The sequence below is a fragment of the Poecilia latipinna genome, unplaced genomic scaffold, assembly GCF_001443285.1.
Source record: "Poecilia latipinna isolate Pla-1442-1.1 unplaced genomic scaffold, P_latipinna-1.0 Scaffold252, whole genome shotgun sequence".
NCBI lineage: Eukaryota > Metazoa > Chordata > Actinopteri > Cyprinodontiformes > Poeciliidae > Poecilia > Poecilia latipinna.
In genome coordinates, this window is record NW_015112868.1 from 55,090 (window position 1) to 75,292 (window position 20,203).

General features: G+C 37.2%; 1 protein-coding gene across 3 annotated transcripts in view; it reads right to left on the reverse strand.

The window, feature by feature from the left end:
* Positions 1–20,203, reverse strand: part of LOC106947667 (cGMP-dependent protein kinase 1-like) — a 103,114-nt gene that overhangs the window by 12,455 nt on the left and 70,456 nt on the right. For 2 of the 3 annotated variants that reach the window (XM_015032818.1, XM_015032817.1), the window contains exons 6-9: positions 18,619–18,696; positions 16,319–16,413; positions 4,982–5,047; positions 2,975–3,049 (exon numbers count right to left, since the gene is read on the reverse strand). In XM_015032818.1, coding sequence (XP_014888304.1) covers positions 2,975–3,049; positions 4,982–5,047; positions 16,319–16,413; positions 18,619–18,696 — 314 coding nt within the window. Of the gene's footprint in view, positions 1–2,974; positions 3,050–4,981; positions 5,048–5,281; positions 5,785–16,318; positions 16,414–18,618; positions 18,697–20,203 lie in introns of those variants that run through there. The other variant, XM_015032820.1, reaches the window with a different exon arrangement.

Below are 20,203 nucleotides of genomic sequence, written 5' to 3' on the forward strand. Positions count from 1 at the left end.
ACTTTAATGGTTGAATAGCTGACAGAGGCAGGGCTGAGTCATATGCTGTCATATACACAACGCAAAAGTATTTTTACCACTTGAACCTGAGTGCGTTTTACAACATCAACAACCCTCTGTATATTTTTGGGGAGTTTGCATGATAAAGCAACACAAAGTAGTTAATAAGTGAGAAGTAGAAGGAAACACATCTTTTACAACAATGCTTTAAAAAAGTAAAAATCTGTGATGTGTGGCTTGCGTACATATTCCCTCAGTCAATACTTTGTAGAGCCATCTTCCTCTAACAGCCTTAGAGAAGTAGATACAAGAGGTTTTTGCCTGTTCTTTAATGTAAAACAGCCCAGGCTCAGTTAGTCTGGATGGAGAGCAACAGCTCTAAAAGAATGTCACAGATGGATTTAGAGCTGGATGTTGATCAGGCATTTCTAACATATAAAAATGTTTTAATCTGAACAAGTCCATTATCAAGCCTTTCGCAGCTTCGAATAGTTCTTCCTTCAAGATGGGCCGGTATATATTTCCCTCCAGCTTCCTATTTATTTAAACCAGCTTCCCCATCACTTTCTAAATAAAGCAGCTCAACAGCCGGATGCTGCAACCCGCTGTTTTTCAGTTTAAGAAAATTCAGAATTAAAGGTTTAATTTCTGAATAGAAAAAATGTTACAGTCTCTTTTCTTGCATTGACAAGGCAGTCAACAGCAGAGATGATGGGGATGCATGCACAGTTTCACCCTAGCCTTCAGATAAAACCAGGTTTTATGCTTGTGGAAATAGCAGCGTAAAAAGCTAAAAACAATCTACTTTATTTTGTGAACACGTAGCTTCTCCCCGTAACAGAAGAATGAGTTCAATCAAAAACAATATCAGCAGGCGGCACATAGCAGGGAGGTAGTCTTTGAAGAAAAGACTTGTCAGCCTCAGAGAGCAGAGGCAGCAGGTTGCTGTACAGTACTGCCGAAATGCGCCGATTCTCTGTGACCAATTAGAGGCAGTTTCAGTCACCGTGGGACCTCGAGTCAGGCATCTTCACAAAGACACAAATGTTCTCTGCCGGGGAGGGAGCGCCAGCAAGACACGAGACAGCACGGGGCAGGGAGAGCAGCCTTAATCAGGGTAAAACCCGTTTTGATGTGACAGATCTCAGGGAGGCACGGGAGCAATTGATTCTATTTTAGGGTGAAGTTCTGAAAAGGAATCATGATCCAAATCATGCCAAAGAATAGTATGTTGTTGATTTGAATAGAATCAAACGTGTTCCTCTGAAGAGGGAAGCACCGAAAGAATGGGGTCAGCAATGTGCATGATGGGTTTTTTGTTATTCTCACTTCGGCTGGCAGAGACATTGGGGTACCTGGCCAGTATTAAGCACCGCAATTAATCCACTGGACCCCGCTCAACAGCCATTCTCTTTTCTCATTGCCCTTATCTAGACTCAGTAACTGTTGCCTTTTACTGCTATTGGCTGACTAGATATTACCAACTTTCGAAGGACGACTCCCATTCCCAGCAGTTGTCTAGACCCAAACGTAAGTTTTGTCTGGTGACAGGTGAACTTCTGTCCCCCATCTCAAGTCTGTTGTAGCCTTTAAGAGTTTTCATTTCTAGGATTGTCATTTAGTTTATTCAGCTACAGGCTAACTCTAGCCCTCCTCCCTGTCCCTGATGAAGAAAAAAATGTCTCCCCACAGCATGACGTAGCCAGAACTACATTTTTTCTGTAGGGAAGGTGTGAATAGGGAGGTTTGTACTGTTAGTTTTCTGCACTGTATAATATTCCATTTGCCTTTCAGAACCTCAGCAGAAAGCATAAACACAAATTTGAACAAAGAGCTCCCTTCATAAGTGCTAATGGAAAAGCATGTCACTCAGAGAATGCAAACACCAAAATAGTACACATAAAATTGCACATTAAATAGTCCCTGTATTTAATGCACGTCCCATTCCATAGCATTTTTCTTGTGGGATAATAATTATTGCACATGATCAGGTTGGATGTGCTGGAAAGTGAGGTTTGAAAAATTTGCTAAGCGTTTGTTTTGGCACACTTGCTGCAGTTCTCTTCTCCAACACTGCGGTGAACTAATGAGAAAGCGATTTTCTGCTGCTGTTCTCGTCCAGGAGGAGTAAAAGCTGCAAGTCAATGGCTGTATGCGATGCCCTGTGTTTCCTTTGATAGACACTCTTTAAGCTACTTTGAATAATTAACTGTTTGATAACTAGAATCAGTTGGAAAATATCTATAGTTGAATTGAAATCATATTTTCTTTCTCAAGACAAAACTTTTTTTGTGAATTGGCGCTATATAAATAAAATTGAATTGCATGAATAATGCCACACAGGTAGAGTAGAATTAGAAAAAAAACATCCTATTGGAGTTAATTCATATAAATGTATGCGCTTAAGAATCTCGAAGCAGAAACATGTTGAAATTGCTCTGTTTTATTAAGTCTGTCTTAAGCCCAGATGGGACTGAAACTTGCATATAATAATAATAATAATAAAAAGTTAATTTCTCAAAGCCTGAAAAATGAGAACGGCACACATTCACAAAGTTTTGTCTTAAATAGTATATTAAGGCAATAGAACCAGTGAGGACGCACTAAACACAAAGTGGCTTCTTGCTAAGTAGAGCTAGAAACCATTTCATGACTGCTTGCATATTTTATTTTGTTGTCTTTACAATGAAGATAAATGCACAATAGTGTCCGCTGAAATAGAAGTAAATGCTTCACTATATGTGGTTTGACATTCTAGTCTCGTCTTGCTACTGGCTAAAGGTACAATTATAAACAGGTCCACTTGTGGCACATATCTTTAGAAAATAGCATGGTGTTGGCAGCCAAGATGTGCTGTAATTAACTTAAACTTAAATGTGAAAACAAACAAAAGCCAAAAGCTTACAGGAATGCCACATAAATTATATATATGATCAGTATTTCAATTAATTTTTGCATACAAAATTTGACTTACTTGGCTTTGGCATCGGCGTCCTCGTGGCCTTTATTAGAAACATCCTCTAAACCTCCAATCAAGTGCTTGAATGAACTGGAACAGTAATAATAAATGTTAAAGTAGCTCTGAGCAAACTTTTTCTGACACAGATTTTGCTCTAAGAAATCACTGCCTATTCAGGATAAATTATTCAAGAAAATTCTCTTAAACTGCATATGATATTTTAAAAGCTTCTGGTTACAGGGAGCAGTAAGGTGCAGTTTGTACTCTGCAAGTGATCTGTGAGGAGAAAATGACCAGACAGCCATAAAAAAATACTGCCAGTTACTATTAAAAATTCATTAGCCTGCTTTTAGAGACAATCCTCTAAAAAAAAAAAAAAAATCGCAGCAGGCAAGGCTCATGTATGCCACAGAAGTAAAAAGAAACCCCTGAGCCAACAGATGGTGAGTGAGCGAGTTTAAGTTTAAGACCAAAAGTAGAGAGCACATAAATGTTTCACTGATTAAATTACAGAATAAAAAATATACTCTGCTGAACGATAAGAAAGCCACTGAGCAATTTATAAATCCTCACGAGGTTTAAAATCCCAGTAGTTAGTTTGTACATTTTTCGGTTATAAAGATTAAATATGCAAATGTAGCTAAAAGGAACAAAACAACAATGTTCTTTTAACATCCTATGAGAATAAATTCAGCAATGGATTTGACTCGGAAAATGAATGTCGTGTCATTCATGTGAAATAAATCTGACACACTTACACTTATAGCAAGGTACTTTCAGATTTTCCTTTAAATTATCATTAACGATTATAGTAAAAAAAACATCCAAACAAGGCAGTTTTCATGCGATGCTCAAGACCAGCCCTCCTGTTGCCTGACTTTTTTTAAGAGAAGCTTTTGTTTAAGTATTTGTCTGATCGAGTTTTGCCTTCCAGGGGGTCAGCGGTTCCCTGCCACTTGTTTTTATTGCGTCTCTTTCCCACAGCTACCGCTGTTATCTTTGTTTTACCACTTAAGCTGAGCTGCTTTCATTTTAAAGCATCCATGGGTGCTCGGAAAATGAATAAAAGCACGCGGAATAACAAAGATTGAAAAACAATTATCCTGCACCAAAAGTGGCCTAGCTGTTTGACACAGGCATTAGTCTGGCTTTGTGAGCTGTGAAAGCATTAGCTGCCTGTGTAACAGGCAGCAGCAATCACCCGTGCTGGATGACTCCCTTACTGTTTTTTCTGAGGCCGGATGAATGTATTGGGTAAGAGGACTCCAACTGACTCTGCTTTTCTATTCGCAACAATTTCAAGAGGCCAAATAACAGAGCTAGAAACCCTTATTTCCATTAATAGCAGAAGTAAAACTAAAAATAACTACAATTGTCCAGCTTTCCTGTCTTAAATCTTTGAAATGTCACAAGAAAATGTCCTTCCTTTTTGGTCTATTTGCAGTTACAGAGCGACAGAAATCGCTGAGGAAAGCAAAGTAAAACACAGTCACGTTCACAATTTTTGGCTGTAGATGTATTATAAATCAACATTACTAAAAAAAAGAGTAAATAATTGTATTGGAAAACAAAAATAGAGAAAAAAAAATTCTAATTTGCAAACACATTTACTGGCAGATAATGTAAAATATTACCACTATTACCTCAAAGTAATCAAGAAAGTACATGTTTTTACATAAAAAATTCTGACGTAGACACAATAAATTTAAGGACATTGACACAATTTTATTTATCACAGCAACTAATGACTTCCAATTTTTAAATGATCTAATTAAATAAATTGACTATTCATTGATATTCAAGTTTTTTTAGATGCACCTGTGTTTAGTTTCTTCACATGTATCTTAAATCATTTTGGCTTTAAAGTTAGGGGTACAGAGTGGATCTCAAAAGGTTATGGGATGCAGAGATTTGACCTTAGTGGGAGTAGCAGCAGAATTTAGGAACCAGCTTGTGATGCAGTTAATTCCCTTTTCTTTTCAGTGCCCAACAGTGCAAAACAAAATAAATTTTGCTACTTACTCTCGATCGATAACCAAACAGGTGACTGCCTCTGCTGCAATGACATTAGCTGTTCTTATGTCCTCCCTGGAGGAAATCAAACAAAGAAAGAAGAATTAGCACTTTTGAAACAGTCGTGCAAATAAAAATCAGCAATGCCATTATTAAATCTCTCTGTTTTTATCATTAAAAGCTTTTTTAAGAACTGCGGCAGCGGACACAGTTAACAATTATTGCCTAATTTAACTATATTCCCCCTAATTTAACATGCCATGCATCATTTGCAACAGACATCCCACATCCCTGCAGGACTGGCATTACTCTTTATCATATTTGACACCGAGTTCATCTTCCTCTTCAGATGAGTCGCCCCAGTCACATGAATCTTCCGAATCCGAATTCCAAGAATCCATCTTTCCCTCTGAAATATTTTCAGTGCATGAAGAACCACACCAATATGTTCTAAGTTAGAAGCAGAACTGAGCCAAAGGGAGCCTTCCAACAGAAGACATCTGTACTCTTTCATCAAAAAAAAAAAAAAAAAATCAGTCCAGTTGAAGAGCAGTCAGTTCTGCTATAAAGAGTAGAAATGCAAAAAAAAGGGGGGAAATTCAGATATTGTCCCATAAGCAGATAATTCCCTATCTTTTCCAAAAAAAAAAAAGACAAAAAAAAAAAGGTTTACTTAAGGTCGTTGGTATGGTTTAATTTCCAGCAAATCCAAAACTAAAACACATGTTGGCCCTGACTGTGTGGGAGCAAATTCAATTCAGCTGAAGTGCTACCAGTAACTGGCAATCACTGTCTCTGTTTGCTGTGAACTCCCAGAGATAGATCGACCTATTTCAATGAACAGAGGTGACAATCCCTCTTCATGCCATCTCTACTGCCTCTGCTTTCCCTAGTCCAAACACACTCACAGGCACGGCCACCCACACCTCACCCCTCGCCCCCAAACACACATAAACACTGCCTCAGACTTTCTGCTGACCCCGTTGAAAAAAGGTCACAGCTGGTGAGGGGAACAGAGTTTGAAATGTGAGGACGACAGTGAAGAACAGAGCAGAGGAGAGGTTGGCAGCCTTTGACAGGGGGGGTAAAGGATATCTCAACAGATGACCACGCACGCTCTCCAGCTAGCATAATGCCTACTCTGGCATATTCACCCCCGATAAGCTGTTGTGACCTGCATCCATGATCTTAGCATAATACTCAGCATAATACTCAGCATAATACTCAGTTTCCTCACCTGTAACACAATTTAAATTGTGAAAAAAAAAACACAAAATGGGTGACTGGAAATGCAAAACTGGGACAGCTGCAAACAATGAATAAAACTGTCATCCATCTGAACAATGCAATGTGACATGGGGGTTATTAAATAACAAAACTAAATACGTAAATATAAAAGGTTACCCATCACTTGTTCCTGCAGGTTTCAGTTGCTTCTTAAGATAATGAGAATATTCATAACTTTGTCACGTGCACAGTGTTCGATATGTTACTATACACTGCAGGTGGCAGGCTATGCTCAAATTGGTGTCTGATTCACATAAAATTATTTGGTGTAAAATCAAAGGGCACTTTTAACAATTTCTAAATTATTTAAACTACATTTCTGAATGGGAGGAATAAATGGAGGATCTACCGTATCCACTATTCATGTAGAACCCACCACTTTTAAATTCCAACATATTGATACAAAATTCAATTTACCACTCACTCACATACAAGCACAACCACCCACACACACATAAACACACACTTCACACGTTTTTACTTGTCATAATGAGCAACGGTTCCACCCACGATTGGCTATGCAAATTAATTGTCTTCAGAAAGTGAACCATGATGACAGAAAACAAAAACAAAGTAGCACACAGGGCTATCTTGAAATTGTGTTCATGCGGCCATGAAACATCCTGAGGAGACCATGAGAGGTTCATATTACCAGGAGATCTTTTACACCTGTCCCCTGCTGCTCAACTGCAGCTGAGGAAAACAACACTGGATCGCCCTGGCACTGATGCTGGCGATGTTCTTTATGAAATATAATCCCGAAACAATATCTGTCACTGTGACTCATTTGTACACCACCGAGTCTAAGTCAACCTCGATGGATTTGAAATGCCCTGGGAAGGTGACGAACACACTTGCACAAGGAGAACCCAGTGCGTTTAAAGCAGCTGCGCGCTGTATCCGAAATGCCCTTTGGAGCCATACAGAAGCTTGTGGGGTGGATTTCCACACATGAACATGATAATTGGACAGTGATCTGCTGTCCTGAAACCAGGGTTGTGAAAACAGTGCACGCACACAAAGACTGTAGAGTGGAAAGTGTATCTCTGGTCATAAGTGAGGGAAAAATAAAGAAGATGATGATAAGGTGACTGAAGAAGATCTGTGGTTGTTTTCCAAAATATGTACTTTTGCAAACAAAATTAATAAAACCAGTAAAAAAACCAAGATTTTTATGTAATATTATTGGATTTTATCTCTAACAATTATGCCTACATATAGATAATCTGTAAATTTAAAAAAATTGTGACTGCAGAAATGATTAGAGCTGCAATGTTCTGACAAATATTTGCTTCAGATCTTCGTTCTTTACTCATTGTCACTGTAGCTCCATAAGAAATTTTCAATTTTAGTCGCATCTAGGAGGTCACTTGTTTTGTATTGTATTTTAAAGCTGCACTGTGGACTGTAGCTTTACACACTTAATTTTGCATGTTAACATTCTGCATATGTTTAACTTTAAACATGCTGCATTCGCTCAGAAGACGTGCGCAGAAACGGAAGAGTCCTACCTAAAATTAAAGGTGCATGTTTTTGAACCATTACTCCCGTTGTAAAAATCACATTCTGCATAAATGCATAAATAAAACCTGTTTTCTGGCATACAGGAATAACTCTACATATGTTGATTTAAAGTATTTTATTAGATTCCAACATTAGATGAAAACATCAATGACTCACTCCCTGTTCAAAACTGTATTTCAGCAGAAAAAAAGCATTTACAGTCCCATTCCAAGTTGAACTGTAAATTTATTAATACAATTCCAGTTTTACTGTCATACAGTAAACATTCCTGTACAGTATGTGTTATGTTGCAGAGGCATGTACTACAAACAACAGCTATGTAAGCAAATGTCTCCTGGACTTTAAAAATATTCGGTATGTTTTATACAAATGTTTAACAACCAGGGATTACATACAAGGACATAACACAGGAATGTAAATATAAAGCATGAACAGCAAAAGATAGGAATGTGATTTATAAGATGGGAAGAGTTGGAGTGAAAGGAATGAGATAATTCTATACAGCTGTGCTAACATCTTTGATCAATGCGTTTTGTGCTGCAACCAAAACCCATATTAGGAAACGTTAGCAAAATTGTACATGCGCAACACGACTGCTAAAAAGAAAATAAACCAAAAACCTTGAGATTCCGCCTAATATTTTTGCTACAGCATAATAGCAGTACCTCTACTAGCAGGTTCTGGGAAGAAACAAAAATATTAATACAGCAGCTAAAAAGATCTGTGACTGCTGTGTTTCATTACACCAAGGTAAACTACAAAATGGTATTCCGAATATGCACAAAGCAGAATGAAATGATCAGACTTTAGAAAGCTAAAAGAAAAGAAGCAACTGCTTGGTAACCTGTAAATCTAACTTCCAGCTTTTTTATTTTTCAATTCGAGATAGATTGGTCTTGAATGCAAAAGCTGCAAAATATGTTATTTTGACATAAAAGAGTGTTTGAATAAAAAAATAATAACTTGGCTGACAGAGGCAGCATACCAACACTAACGCTGGCTGATGGCAATAATTAATGAGATCGCTGTTGTTGGTCTCTGAATTTAACCTGATATCGCATTGATGTGTCACTTTGATCAGCAGACATAGACAGTATTCACTCAGTGGATGTTTTAAGGTCAGAGATTGTTTGAAGTACTGTCACATATATTGTGAAGACAAAATTTCACTCTTCTTCCTGACAGAAAACATTACGTAAGCTGTAAGCTATTTCAAAACGGCACACCAACGTGGATGCATTTCATTTCCTGGAACATGCATCTACACATAAACACATACAGCGATGTTCATTCAGGGTTATACATAGACGTTCTCAAGAGAAAGTGTGTAATCTATTATATCTTCTACTGTTTCCCCTCGCCAGCCCTCACGAGAGTTTCAGCTAATTATATACATGGCAGGAGAATAGACTTTGACTTGTAAATATGTTGTTCTCACAGATCAAAGACCAAATCTCCAGAAAGACAGAAAAGCTGGTGAGTAGGGGCTATTGAGTTTCATGATCGAGAACACAGACCATTAACTCACAATTACAAGGACGACCCTTTGGAAGAGCCCTCTGATCAAAAGCTTGTTGCAAAGACGGCCAGCATCTCTAGCATTTGAATTTCCAAGACATGTTTATCTATCATAGGTGGGGTCGAATGCGCTTATCTTATTCAAGACGCTCCGTTACAAAATACGTTTATGATGCTCAGATGAACACAATATGAAGGGGAAGTTGGGATAGAAAAAGCACTTTTTGTTCTTGTTTCTTCATTAAACAAACCTGGAGGAGCCCTTAAGATGCTTTGAAAAGTCGGCAGTACAAGACAGCAGTTGTAAAGTAAATATGATAAAGTTATATTCAGTTAAATTGAATTAAATATTCGTTCTGGTGAGGCTCATTTCTGAGATGAAGAACATTTAGAAAGCAACATTTAAGCAGGTAACAAATTACATTTAAGCACATATTTCAGCACTGATTTTTAAAAATTGGCCTGATATAATATTCTTATTTTAAATGTCATCTTTTCATTAGCTACAAGCGAGAAATAATCATAATTAATAACAAAAGTTTTAAGAAATGTGTTTCACTTAATGAAAATTAACTTTTCAATAATATAACATATTTTTAAAAGAGATTAGGAATGACTTCAGACATTTTTTTTCCCCTCACCGCCATTTGAAGGGTACATATCATGCATGTCACTCGATAATCATATATAGCTATGTTATCAAACTGCAAAAATGGTCCGGTGGAGTGGAACCAGGGCCACTGCTGTCCAGTTTTTGGCCTTAAACAGAAATGCTTTGAGATGCCCCATCTACCACCGAAAGGGAATGACCAACAATATTTGTCAGTGCATTTCTCTACATTTGGTCGAGGAAAATTAAGGCCACTGGAGACAACAGATTTTGAGTGGGATTGAAATGAGGAAACAAATGAAGTAAAATGAATTGAATGCAACAATGTGGACTGTGATCCAGTTTAGATCGCACATCATATAAACTGCCGTTAGAATAAGACTTACTGTTTCCACATGCTGTACTTGTTTGATGAAAACCCCTAAGAAAAATCCAAAATGTCTGACCTTACAAAGGCAGCTGACCCACATAATCATGACAGATTTTGTTTTCTTGAGAAAGATTAATGAGGAGGAGATTATTAAAACCAGAAAACCCTCAAAGTCAGCAAAACTTTTTTTTTGCATTAAGTAATTATTTTACATAAACAGACTGTAACACTGTCGGTCAGAGAAAATCATTCATGGGATCATCTCTCATGTCTGTTGCTTTTGTATTTATCATGTTTCGTGTGTTTATTTTTTTGTCTGCTAAAAGCACCATACTGCTGCTTTTGCAGTGAATAACTGCATGTAGATATGTTTTGCTGTGTTTTTACAATAGTAAAATAATATTGGTGATTCACTTTGGCTCGTCTCCTTTGGAGAGAATCTTCTTGAAAACAGGCCTAAGAGGAGAAACCTTCATCAACTCATCCAAGCTGAGGCTTGCAAAAGTTTGATTACTGAGGTTGGTTCTGTTTCATTATGGACATTAGTAGATTAGTCAGCAGTGTTTTGTTCATTTATTTTGTACAATAAATAAAAGTGAAAAGTTTGATTAAAAAGTTACACAAAAATGAAAATGCCTGCTTTTGTACAGAACAAATTAAGTATAAGGGCTTTTATAAAAAATACTAAATGCAAAATGATTTCTTAGCCTGCAAAACATTAATATTTCAACACAGCCAGGAAGTGAAAAATAACACAAAGTGGCCCACAAAACTGATAGAGTTACATCTTTTCTGTCGTTGACTGCAAAACTCATCGTTTGTCATATGCATTTATTTAAAATGTACACAAAAGCAGTTGCAGCAAATATCTAAATTTACATAAGATGTGATAAGATGACACAGAATTAGCATTATGGTTTAGTTTGCTTAGTTTGTCTTGGCTTAATTTTTCTCTTTTGGTTTGCATATTTGTGTTATTCCCTCAGCCTGTCTCTGATGTTTGCCTTGCTTTCTGTCCCTCCCTCGCACTTGATTTTGGTTGCTGATTGCAGTCATCTGATTCTCATTTACCATCAGTTGTTTGGTAGAGATTCTCATTTTTGTTCTACATCAGGGCTGATTAATTCACAATTCCCACCTTTTTGACAGCCACTTTGCTATGTTCATATCAAACAGCACATATTACAAGTTATTAATGTGTAAAGATCACGTTTTTATTTCTAACATGATACTTCCACTTGCACCAGATCATGTTTCCTCTGACTCGCATGCATTTTAATAATCAGCCTACTTTATATCCTGCAGTCATTAGTTTTTAACATATGGGGAAAGACTAGCCATCTGTGAAGCTCCAGCTGTTGCCGGCTCATTACTTTCAATATCTCCAGGACTCCCGGTGAAATTAAACACTCGTGTGTTTTACCAGCACATACATTGAAAATCTTTCCTCCCTCATAATCCTGTTTTAGGTTGGTCGTAAGTTTTTTTTTTTTACATTTTAAAGACAACGTGAACGTTTGAAACCTGATTGGCTGCAGATCTTGCATTCAGTGGCCACCAGATGGCGACATGTGCATTTATTTTTATAATGGAGGCTATTTCCATGAGTGCATATCTTACGATTCTGCCTGACTAATCACAGATAAAAACTTGAAATTACTCTCTTCCTTCACAATCTATGTTTGGGTAAAACTTTAAACACAGAGAAGCAACGTCATTACAGCATTAAACAAACTGGAGGAGGGTAACACCACTCCTGGCCCTGGACAAAGGTATTCAATGCCAGACATCGTCTGAATTTCTTTTTAACAGGGAGTTGTTCTCTGGTATCTGAATGCTGAAATAAACCAAATGTTAAACAATGTATTATGATATCTTCATTTATATAACAGATCTTATTGACATAAGCATGTGGAATGTTGGATGTTTTGCTTTACATCTGAATATTTTATGCACTTTTTCTCACAGATTCATAATTATACCTTTTGTTAGAAGCAATAAGTGAAATATTTCATAGAAATGTCCAGTACAGATACTCAAAGAGAGAAAAAAAAAATCATTACAGTAGTCAAGAACAGCATGAAGATGTATTTGCTGGCAATGAAAAAAGGAAGTGAGAAAAAAGAGAAAAGATTGTCTAAATAAAATTTGTCTTTAAATGGGAGCACGACATTTGAAAGTCAGACACAAAACCTACTGGATTAAATGGCCCTATGTTTTCGGTTTGTATTAAAATCATATGGTATATGCAAAAAAAAAAAAAAATATTTACTATGAACATTAATAGTCCTTTCATTTGCTGTGAGTAAACACACCATACCTAAGTGAGGTCATGCTAATTAGATAACTTGGTGTGGATGGTTTTTACTGATGTAAAAATGATCAATGTTAGCAATGAGTTTGAAAATGAAGTATAAAGAAGCAAGATAGCTTCAAGAAAAATAAAAAATGAATCTGTTGTTGGCAAGGTTGTTGCTCACTAAGGTTGTCTTTTGAAACTTAAACAGATAACAGGAAGGCATAAGAGCATAAACTCTCACTCTTATCCTGAATTTTCAGCATCTGTCTGTAAAGGAACAAGCTGGATTTCGAAATGTTAGCAACCTTTTGGAAATCTCACAGTGAAGCTAATGGAGTAAATTATCCTAGTGGCTTTGTTGTGACTCTTACAGCTGAATCTACTTTGATTATTCAATTATGAACATTTGGTTCTTCCTAAGGAGAACTACACCATTTGTTGTTTTTTTTTTTTTTTTTCATCATTATATGGCAGAATTATAGTGCAACCAATTGCCCTGGCATACCTACCACATTGTTTTCTGTTGTTTAGATACAATTTTCTTAATCATTTACAAAAGTTTTCCATGTTCATTTAAAGGCCCCCACATATTCTGGCGTACTTCAATCTGCGGAGCTCACCTCGAACTCAAAGCAAACTCAATTTTTAGAAAAGAGCAATTCAAAAGCCAAATGCCACTTATAGCATGAACGTCAGAGAAAAAGCTGTTGCTTTAGCTATAGTTCTTTAACAGAAATCTGAACTGGCTGAAGTCTGTATCGACAGGTCAAAGTTTAACAAAACCGGCAATCAGCAGTAAACCCTTGATCAACAGTTCTATAAAACACAACCTATTATATCAAAGATTTTCAATATCAGCTTTCATTGAGGCACACTTGATTTTACATCAATGACTAAAGCCTTCTCTGTGCTTCACTGTTGTTGCATCTCATTGGGTTGATTAGCAGATGAAGATTCTTAGACCAGATTTAACACCATTATCATCCCTGACTGAGTGTTATGAGGCTGTTATTTGCACTCTTCTTTTACCAAGCGGAAGTGAGAAATGTCAGTTGTTGCTGGACACAAACCAAATCTCACTCCATCTTTATGATATCAGCCTTTGGTGTACTGGGTTTTAGGATTTCCCCTGATGTATCTCTCAATCAATAAAGCAGAAGGCTATTTTTTTGTTTGCCTTATGAAATATAAGAACATTTTAAAATGGATGGTATAAAAAAATACTCCAACTATTAATAGTGTAAAGAAAAGTGTGCCTGGCTAGACAGTAATAATAATAATAATAATAATAATAATAATAATAATAATAATAATAATAATAATAACAATAATAAACATTTGGCAGTTTTTTACAGGTGTCAAATGAACAGAGTTGTAGCAAAAATAAAATGTAAAAAAAAAATTCGGAGTCTATTGGTGATAATTTTATAATGAAAATTGCTAGCACAAACATTCACATCCATCAGCCGAGCCGAACGAAAAGCAGCCGTCACCAACACATCTCTGGTGCTTCCCCTTCTTTCACTCCTGTACACTCAGACAACATTTACGATAAATTAACAGGATATACTTTAAGTCGGTTCTTTCTCAGGAGAAAACAAATCAGGAAATCCCCAAGCCTAGAAGGAGCCTCCCATCCTGCAAAACCAAAAGACCATCATCTGACCCCAGTCCTCATAAAGATCAATAATTAATGTTTGGAGTTGAGTGATGCCCCGTCCTGCTTCCAATGTTTTACCATCATTGTGGACTTAAATAATAAATCCATCAATAGACAGAATGACTACAGACCATGTAGACCTTGTTTGGGGTCATCAAGTATTGTGATAGACCAGTTTTAGTCTACCTAGCAAACATCCCAGCACAGGTTTGCCCAAAAGGGAACTGGAGAATGCATTACATCCTGGATTTATGTAATGATCCTGCTTATAGATCATTACATAAATGATCGTAATATAAACTATTAGTTTACATTACGACTCCAGAAGTCATGTTTTCCAAACTTTTTATACACAGGCTAAAAATAAAAAAAAAAAAAAACAGAAAAGTATCTCTTTTGGTATCTTAGTGGACATCTACTGTCCTGGGGAATAAAGTATTGCAAGAGGGTCTGAGAAGTATCAGTTTTGACATGTTTGTTAGCACTGGTGCTCCACAGGGATTTGTCCCGTCTCCACTGTCATTCTCCCCCAAGTACCAATGACTGGAGCTCTGGGAATGTACATGTCAAATGACTCAACTCATCTGTCATGTCTTCAGCTCTATCTTGATGACAAGTGAGTCATCAGTGAAGTTCATTGGCCAAATGCAGTGAACTTCAGACAGGAAATGTAATTAGCCCACAACCCAGAGGAGCTGGTTTACTATTGCATCAGGAAAACATTGTTCGTTTGTTTCAATGTCTGGTCAGGGGCAGCAATAAACCCAAGATGCAGTTTGACTTCTGCATATTCCATTGTACATTATAGAAGAATGTGTGTAAAGAGGCCAGAAATCAACAAACTTTCTCTATAAAGGAAATAAATATTTTTTATTAGTATGTCACTGGATAGTTTTTGGATGATATTTATTCTCAACAGCTTGCTGGTCATTTTGGGCCATCAGCATTTCTACCTTGCAGTTTTGATCTTTTTGTGCATATTTTTACAATCAAGGATTTAAAGAAAAATTTACTCCGTCCGTGCCTAATATTAGCAAATGTGGTCATCTGAATCTAATATTTACAAAAAGGAAAGCAATGAGTTAGTTTAGTTGAATCAGAGATTATAATCTGTTCTGTTATACAAGTCAACTAGCCCAAATGGGGGATCAGAGTAGAATTTGTAATATTACATTACATTTAAGTACCTTTATGATTACTCCATGATATCAATTATATATCCATAAACACCAAATTAAAGAAACTGTTACAAGAATTGATTATCAAATGACTATTTGTGTATATGAAAGAAGATTGGTGAAGATGAAAATCAACCTTGAACCCAAAGTGGCTGGTGAGAAAATATTATTTCCCACCTGTAAAAGCACCGAGTTTATAGTTTTGCAGCGGCTTATGCAACTCAGGCCGATACAGTCAGAACGTGAAGCTGAGCACACATAAAAGACCGGAGACATGACAATCGAACTTTTGAAGGGAGCCATCAATACGGCTCCTCCTGATAAACATCCACCAGCCCTGTGTCAACTCTGGAGACAAAGTTTCTGGTTCCATTCATTTCTCAGTGCCTGTTGTAACATTCACTCCACCTTCAAAAGGCCCAGCAGAGCTTGGACCTTCTGCTGTAAGTGAGGAGACCCAGCCGACTCTAGGAGTTGCTTAGTGGTTCTCTACATTGCACTCATTGAATCTGTTTCTGTCACATCCATCACAGACTGCAGCCAAAGAAAAGACAGGAATACATTTTAGAATTTTAACACAAAGAACTGCAAAGAAAACCAATGGGGCACCTTGCTATTTTCTCTCAAGAAGCAGGAAGCAAGTCAGGAAAATACTTGGCAACACATAAACAGAATTTGCAACTTGAACTTTACTTGCTCATGCCAAGAGCCTTGAGTGTAAAAAAAGAAACAAAGATGCAACTTCTTAGTCCTCATTTTCAACAACACTGCCTGCCATCAGTTGCCATGTCTGACACAACTAAACACTGATGCACCTCGACAAACACCTGATTCTGAGAGGAAAGATTTAAGAATGAGTGGAAACTGGGAGAACGGGAGAGTTATTAGGTACAATCTTACCCTTGCAGTGCTTTCTCTCCAAACCAGTCACCTTTTCCTAGGCTGTGGAGGTACACAGGCTCTCCATTGGGCAAGTCTTCCCTGGTCACATTAACCTGCCGAAAGAGGGACATAATAGGAGGAGAGTAACGGAAGGAAGATTTAGAGACTGAAAGATGTCTTGCAACTAAAGGAAGATAGGAAACATTTGATTAAAATAACAGCAACAACATAAGTTAATAGCAACTGTTTTGTTGGGTTGATCACACTGAAAAGCACTAACTTGTCTCTAAAAATATTTCGTCACAGCCAGGTATTTATCTTTATGGTGCAGGAGATAAGAGGCATTGCTAACTTCTTCATCAGCTCGATGGCACATATGTAATTACACTCTGCATTGAACCAAAGACTTACAAACTACAGGATTGGCACTTGAGTACATTTTCAGGGGATGGAGATGATTGTTTTGCCTAATGAAGGCTCTCGTCTTCATCCATTAGGTGTCGCGACATAAATCCAGCAACAGCGTGCTGGAATGCAGCGAGCGGCTGACTGACAACCTAATTACTCGTGAACGTGTATAATCCTGTCGTCACAGAGAAAAAGCAAAGAGAGGAAGTAGAGGAAGTGAAAAGTGTACACCAAAGAAGTTGTACTGCATCTGTTTCAGATCAGAAGGTGGTGCAGGAAGGTTTGGTTTACAAGAAAGCTCTTGGGAATCTGTCACCTTGCGAGTGGATCCTTGGTTACCAACATATTTTCAGTACTACGGTTTGTCCTTTGGAAAACTTGTGTGTAATTTTTCAAAGCCATATTAACAATAAAACCCAATGGCTTAATAACTTCATAGTCCAATATGTGATTAAGCAGTGTTATAATGTAACAGCGGTGACATTTCATTTAAACTTGCATTGATTCTGCAGCAGTGGCATGTAAATGCTGGGCATATGTCAGCTCAGAATTGACGCTACAAAATCTTTCATTTTTCAAATTTTGGCTGGAGACCACACGCTGGAGCATTATTTACCTGAGACAGAGTATCTTCTTTCCTTTTTCACCACTGAAATGCAAGGCAGACAGATAATGTTCTAATAGGGGCAACAATGTATCCACAAGCTAATGGGCAGATTAGTGAGCTCATAGTGTGCTCTGTACCAGTAAGGACTGGACTTTTTAAAGTATTGCCCTATGTGTACTGCTCGTTTGTTGAAGTGTGAACAGTATGTGAAAACACACTGCATGACGGATTGAGACATTTGTTTACGAGGACAAGATGGAGTGATGCAGGCCAAATGTTTGTTAATGCTGGCGCACCCTCTTGTTATGCTGTATTTCAGGTTTATGTCCAGGTTGTTGGGCTCCACAAGCAGAATATTTATTTTCACAGACAGAGCTTTAAGCTCGGTGAGGCTTTGATTAAACACGTGGAACCACTGAAGGCTTTTTTGTAATTATAATGTTCTTTTTGTTTTTCTCTTTTGCTTCGGATCTATATGTAAGTTGGTGTTGGCCAATTTATATTTAAATTCAATTTATTTTTTGCTGCTATAAATGTTATGGACAGAGGAATGGATGAATGGATACATTTTTCTTTCCTGGTGTATCTATGAAGTCAACGGCTCAAAACAGTCCTGTGTGGCTCTAAATTTTCATTGGAGATTTATCTTACGTTTTCAGACATTTCTTCTTGAAATCTAATTCTAATGGCAAGTCTGCTTCTTGATGGTGACATCAGGCCAGATGGATTTGCTGGTTAGTTTCTGATTGCCATTAGACAATTTCTATTTTCGCATCTCTCTTTGAAACTCAGAAATAAATTTTGTTTTTAATTATCTTCAGTGACTGGTTCCTGGAAAAAGAATCAAATCACCACAGTTGAGCTGACGAAAGGTGCAAAACAGACCTGAGTGGCGGTAAAAACACGGTAAACAGATTCCAATGCAAGTCGGTGGAAAAGCTGTTGAAGATGAGCATGACCCACCCAGTCACAAAATAAAGAGGAAGACCAGTAGGCAAGTTGAAAGCCCTCCCGCAGAACTGAGTCCAGTGTGAAAGCCAGTGTTGATTACTGAAAGGGGAAATCAAAGTGACTCCTTTCCCCTTTCCAAACACTCCCATCACTGCTGCAAAGGGATGATGAAAGAGGCAGCACTTTTCCCTATCCGCCAATCTGAAGATGACTGATGAGAGCAAACTTCCATCCAAAAATACCACGCCTTCACTTCAAAGATTGGCATCTGTTGCTGCGTTTTATATGCCTGGATGCCCTGACTTGTGATGAGGACTGTCTTGAGGGTACGGTCTGGTGTGACTGTCCTCACCTTTCCCTTGCTGATAATGAAGAAGGTGTCTCCTCTGGCCCCCTGTCTGATGATGTACTGTCCTTCTTCATAATGCGTCTGTCAGGGAAGAAGACAAAAAGGTGACAAACATAAAAAAGAAGCGCTACTGAAAGACAGGAGAGTAGGCTATTAATACATACATACATCAGGATTGTTTGTTTTAAGCCTAAAATAAGGTAAACAGAAAAAAAAAAAACTATCAAAACTATTGCATCTAATATGGATGGGAACTTACTGGTTCAAACCAAGAGTGAAATAACTAAAATAATTTCATCTAGGTCTCAATTTTCTACATCCTTGGTATTTCTGCGCATACTGGAAACTATCTCGCTACAAACACACATAGAAGATGAAGGGGAAAATCATTATATGTGTGAGAAAACAGTCCCCGGCTTGATAAAAATCTTCAAAATGTCTACAGAATTCCTGTAGGAAAAACCCAGGAGTCAAAGCTGAACAAAATAAAGCAGATCAGATTGAAGCAGAAAAGTCACGTGAAAAAAAACTCAGAAATCACAACAAAATTGTTGTGCAAAAAAAAAAAAGGTTTTATTTATAAATCAGTTTGTTTACTTTATTAACTATTTAATAACCAAATAATCTCCAATCTAAAAAAAATAATTCACCAGTATTTTAGACTTTGTTAATATTTAAATTATTCTTGAATTAGTAAGCAAGTAAGTAATAGAGAGGGTTCAAGCAAACCTTTCCCATCTGAAATGTGAAAAATAAGCATTTTTAGCGTAACGTAATGAAACTTTCTGCTTTACACTCTATCCTGTTTCACTTTAGTCAAGGTCAGTTCAAGCTCCATGCAACATTTGGCTGGTAAAATAAAATAAATAAATAAATAAAAAATGAGCAAGTGGTGTTGCCATAAAACAGAGTTTCTCAATTCCAGCGGTCAGGGACCAATGCGCTACATGTTTCAGGGGTTTCCCTTCTGCCATGCACCTGACTTGAATAAGTGGGTGATTAACAGGCTTCTGCACCACTTGACGGCATGCAGAGAAAGTCATGCAATCAATTCAATCAAGTGGTCTGGAACAGTGACACATTTAAAATATGCAGGTCTGCGGTCCCTGAGGACAAGAGTTAAGAAACGGTGCCACTGGGATAAGTTACAGTGCTGAAGTTATCAAACAGCTATTACATACAAACTACTGCATAAAATATATACATATGTGTGTTGCAAATTAAATATATTCTTGGCATTACAATAAACCTGTGTATATTGACATTTACTTTTTAGGCATAGATGCTCTTTGCTAGCAACAAATACACTTAGTGCTGACATTTTGAAGCATTCCATGGTGGTATACTGTAAAGTGTGATAATAGAGCCTTAAAAAAATATTTTTTTTTCTTTTAACTAAAATACAGTTTATCTGTCAGTCCAACCAAAAACATCTGGGATGGAAAGAATTTATTGTAATTCATGATTTTGTGATTTCAATCTTGTATTTTGGTAAGCAACTAACTTCTGAGAGTTGCAGTACTGTTAGTACTGCAACTTTCCCAATTAGCTTTAATTAGCTTTCTCAATAAGTAATTAGTTATTCAGT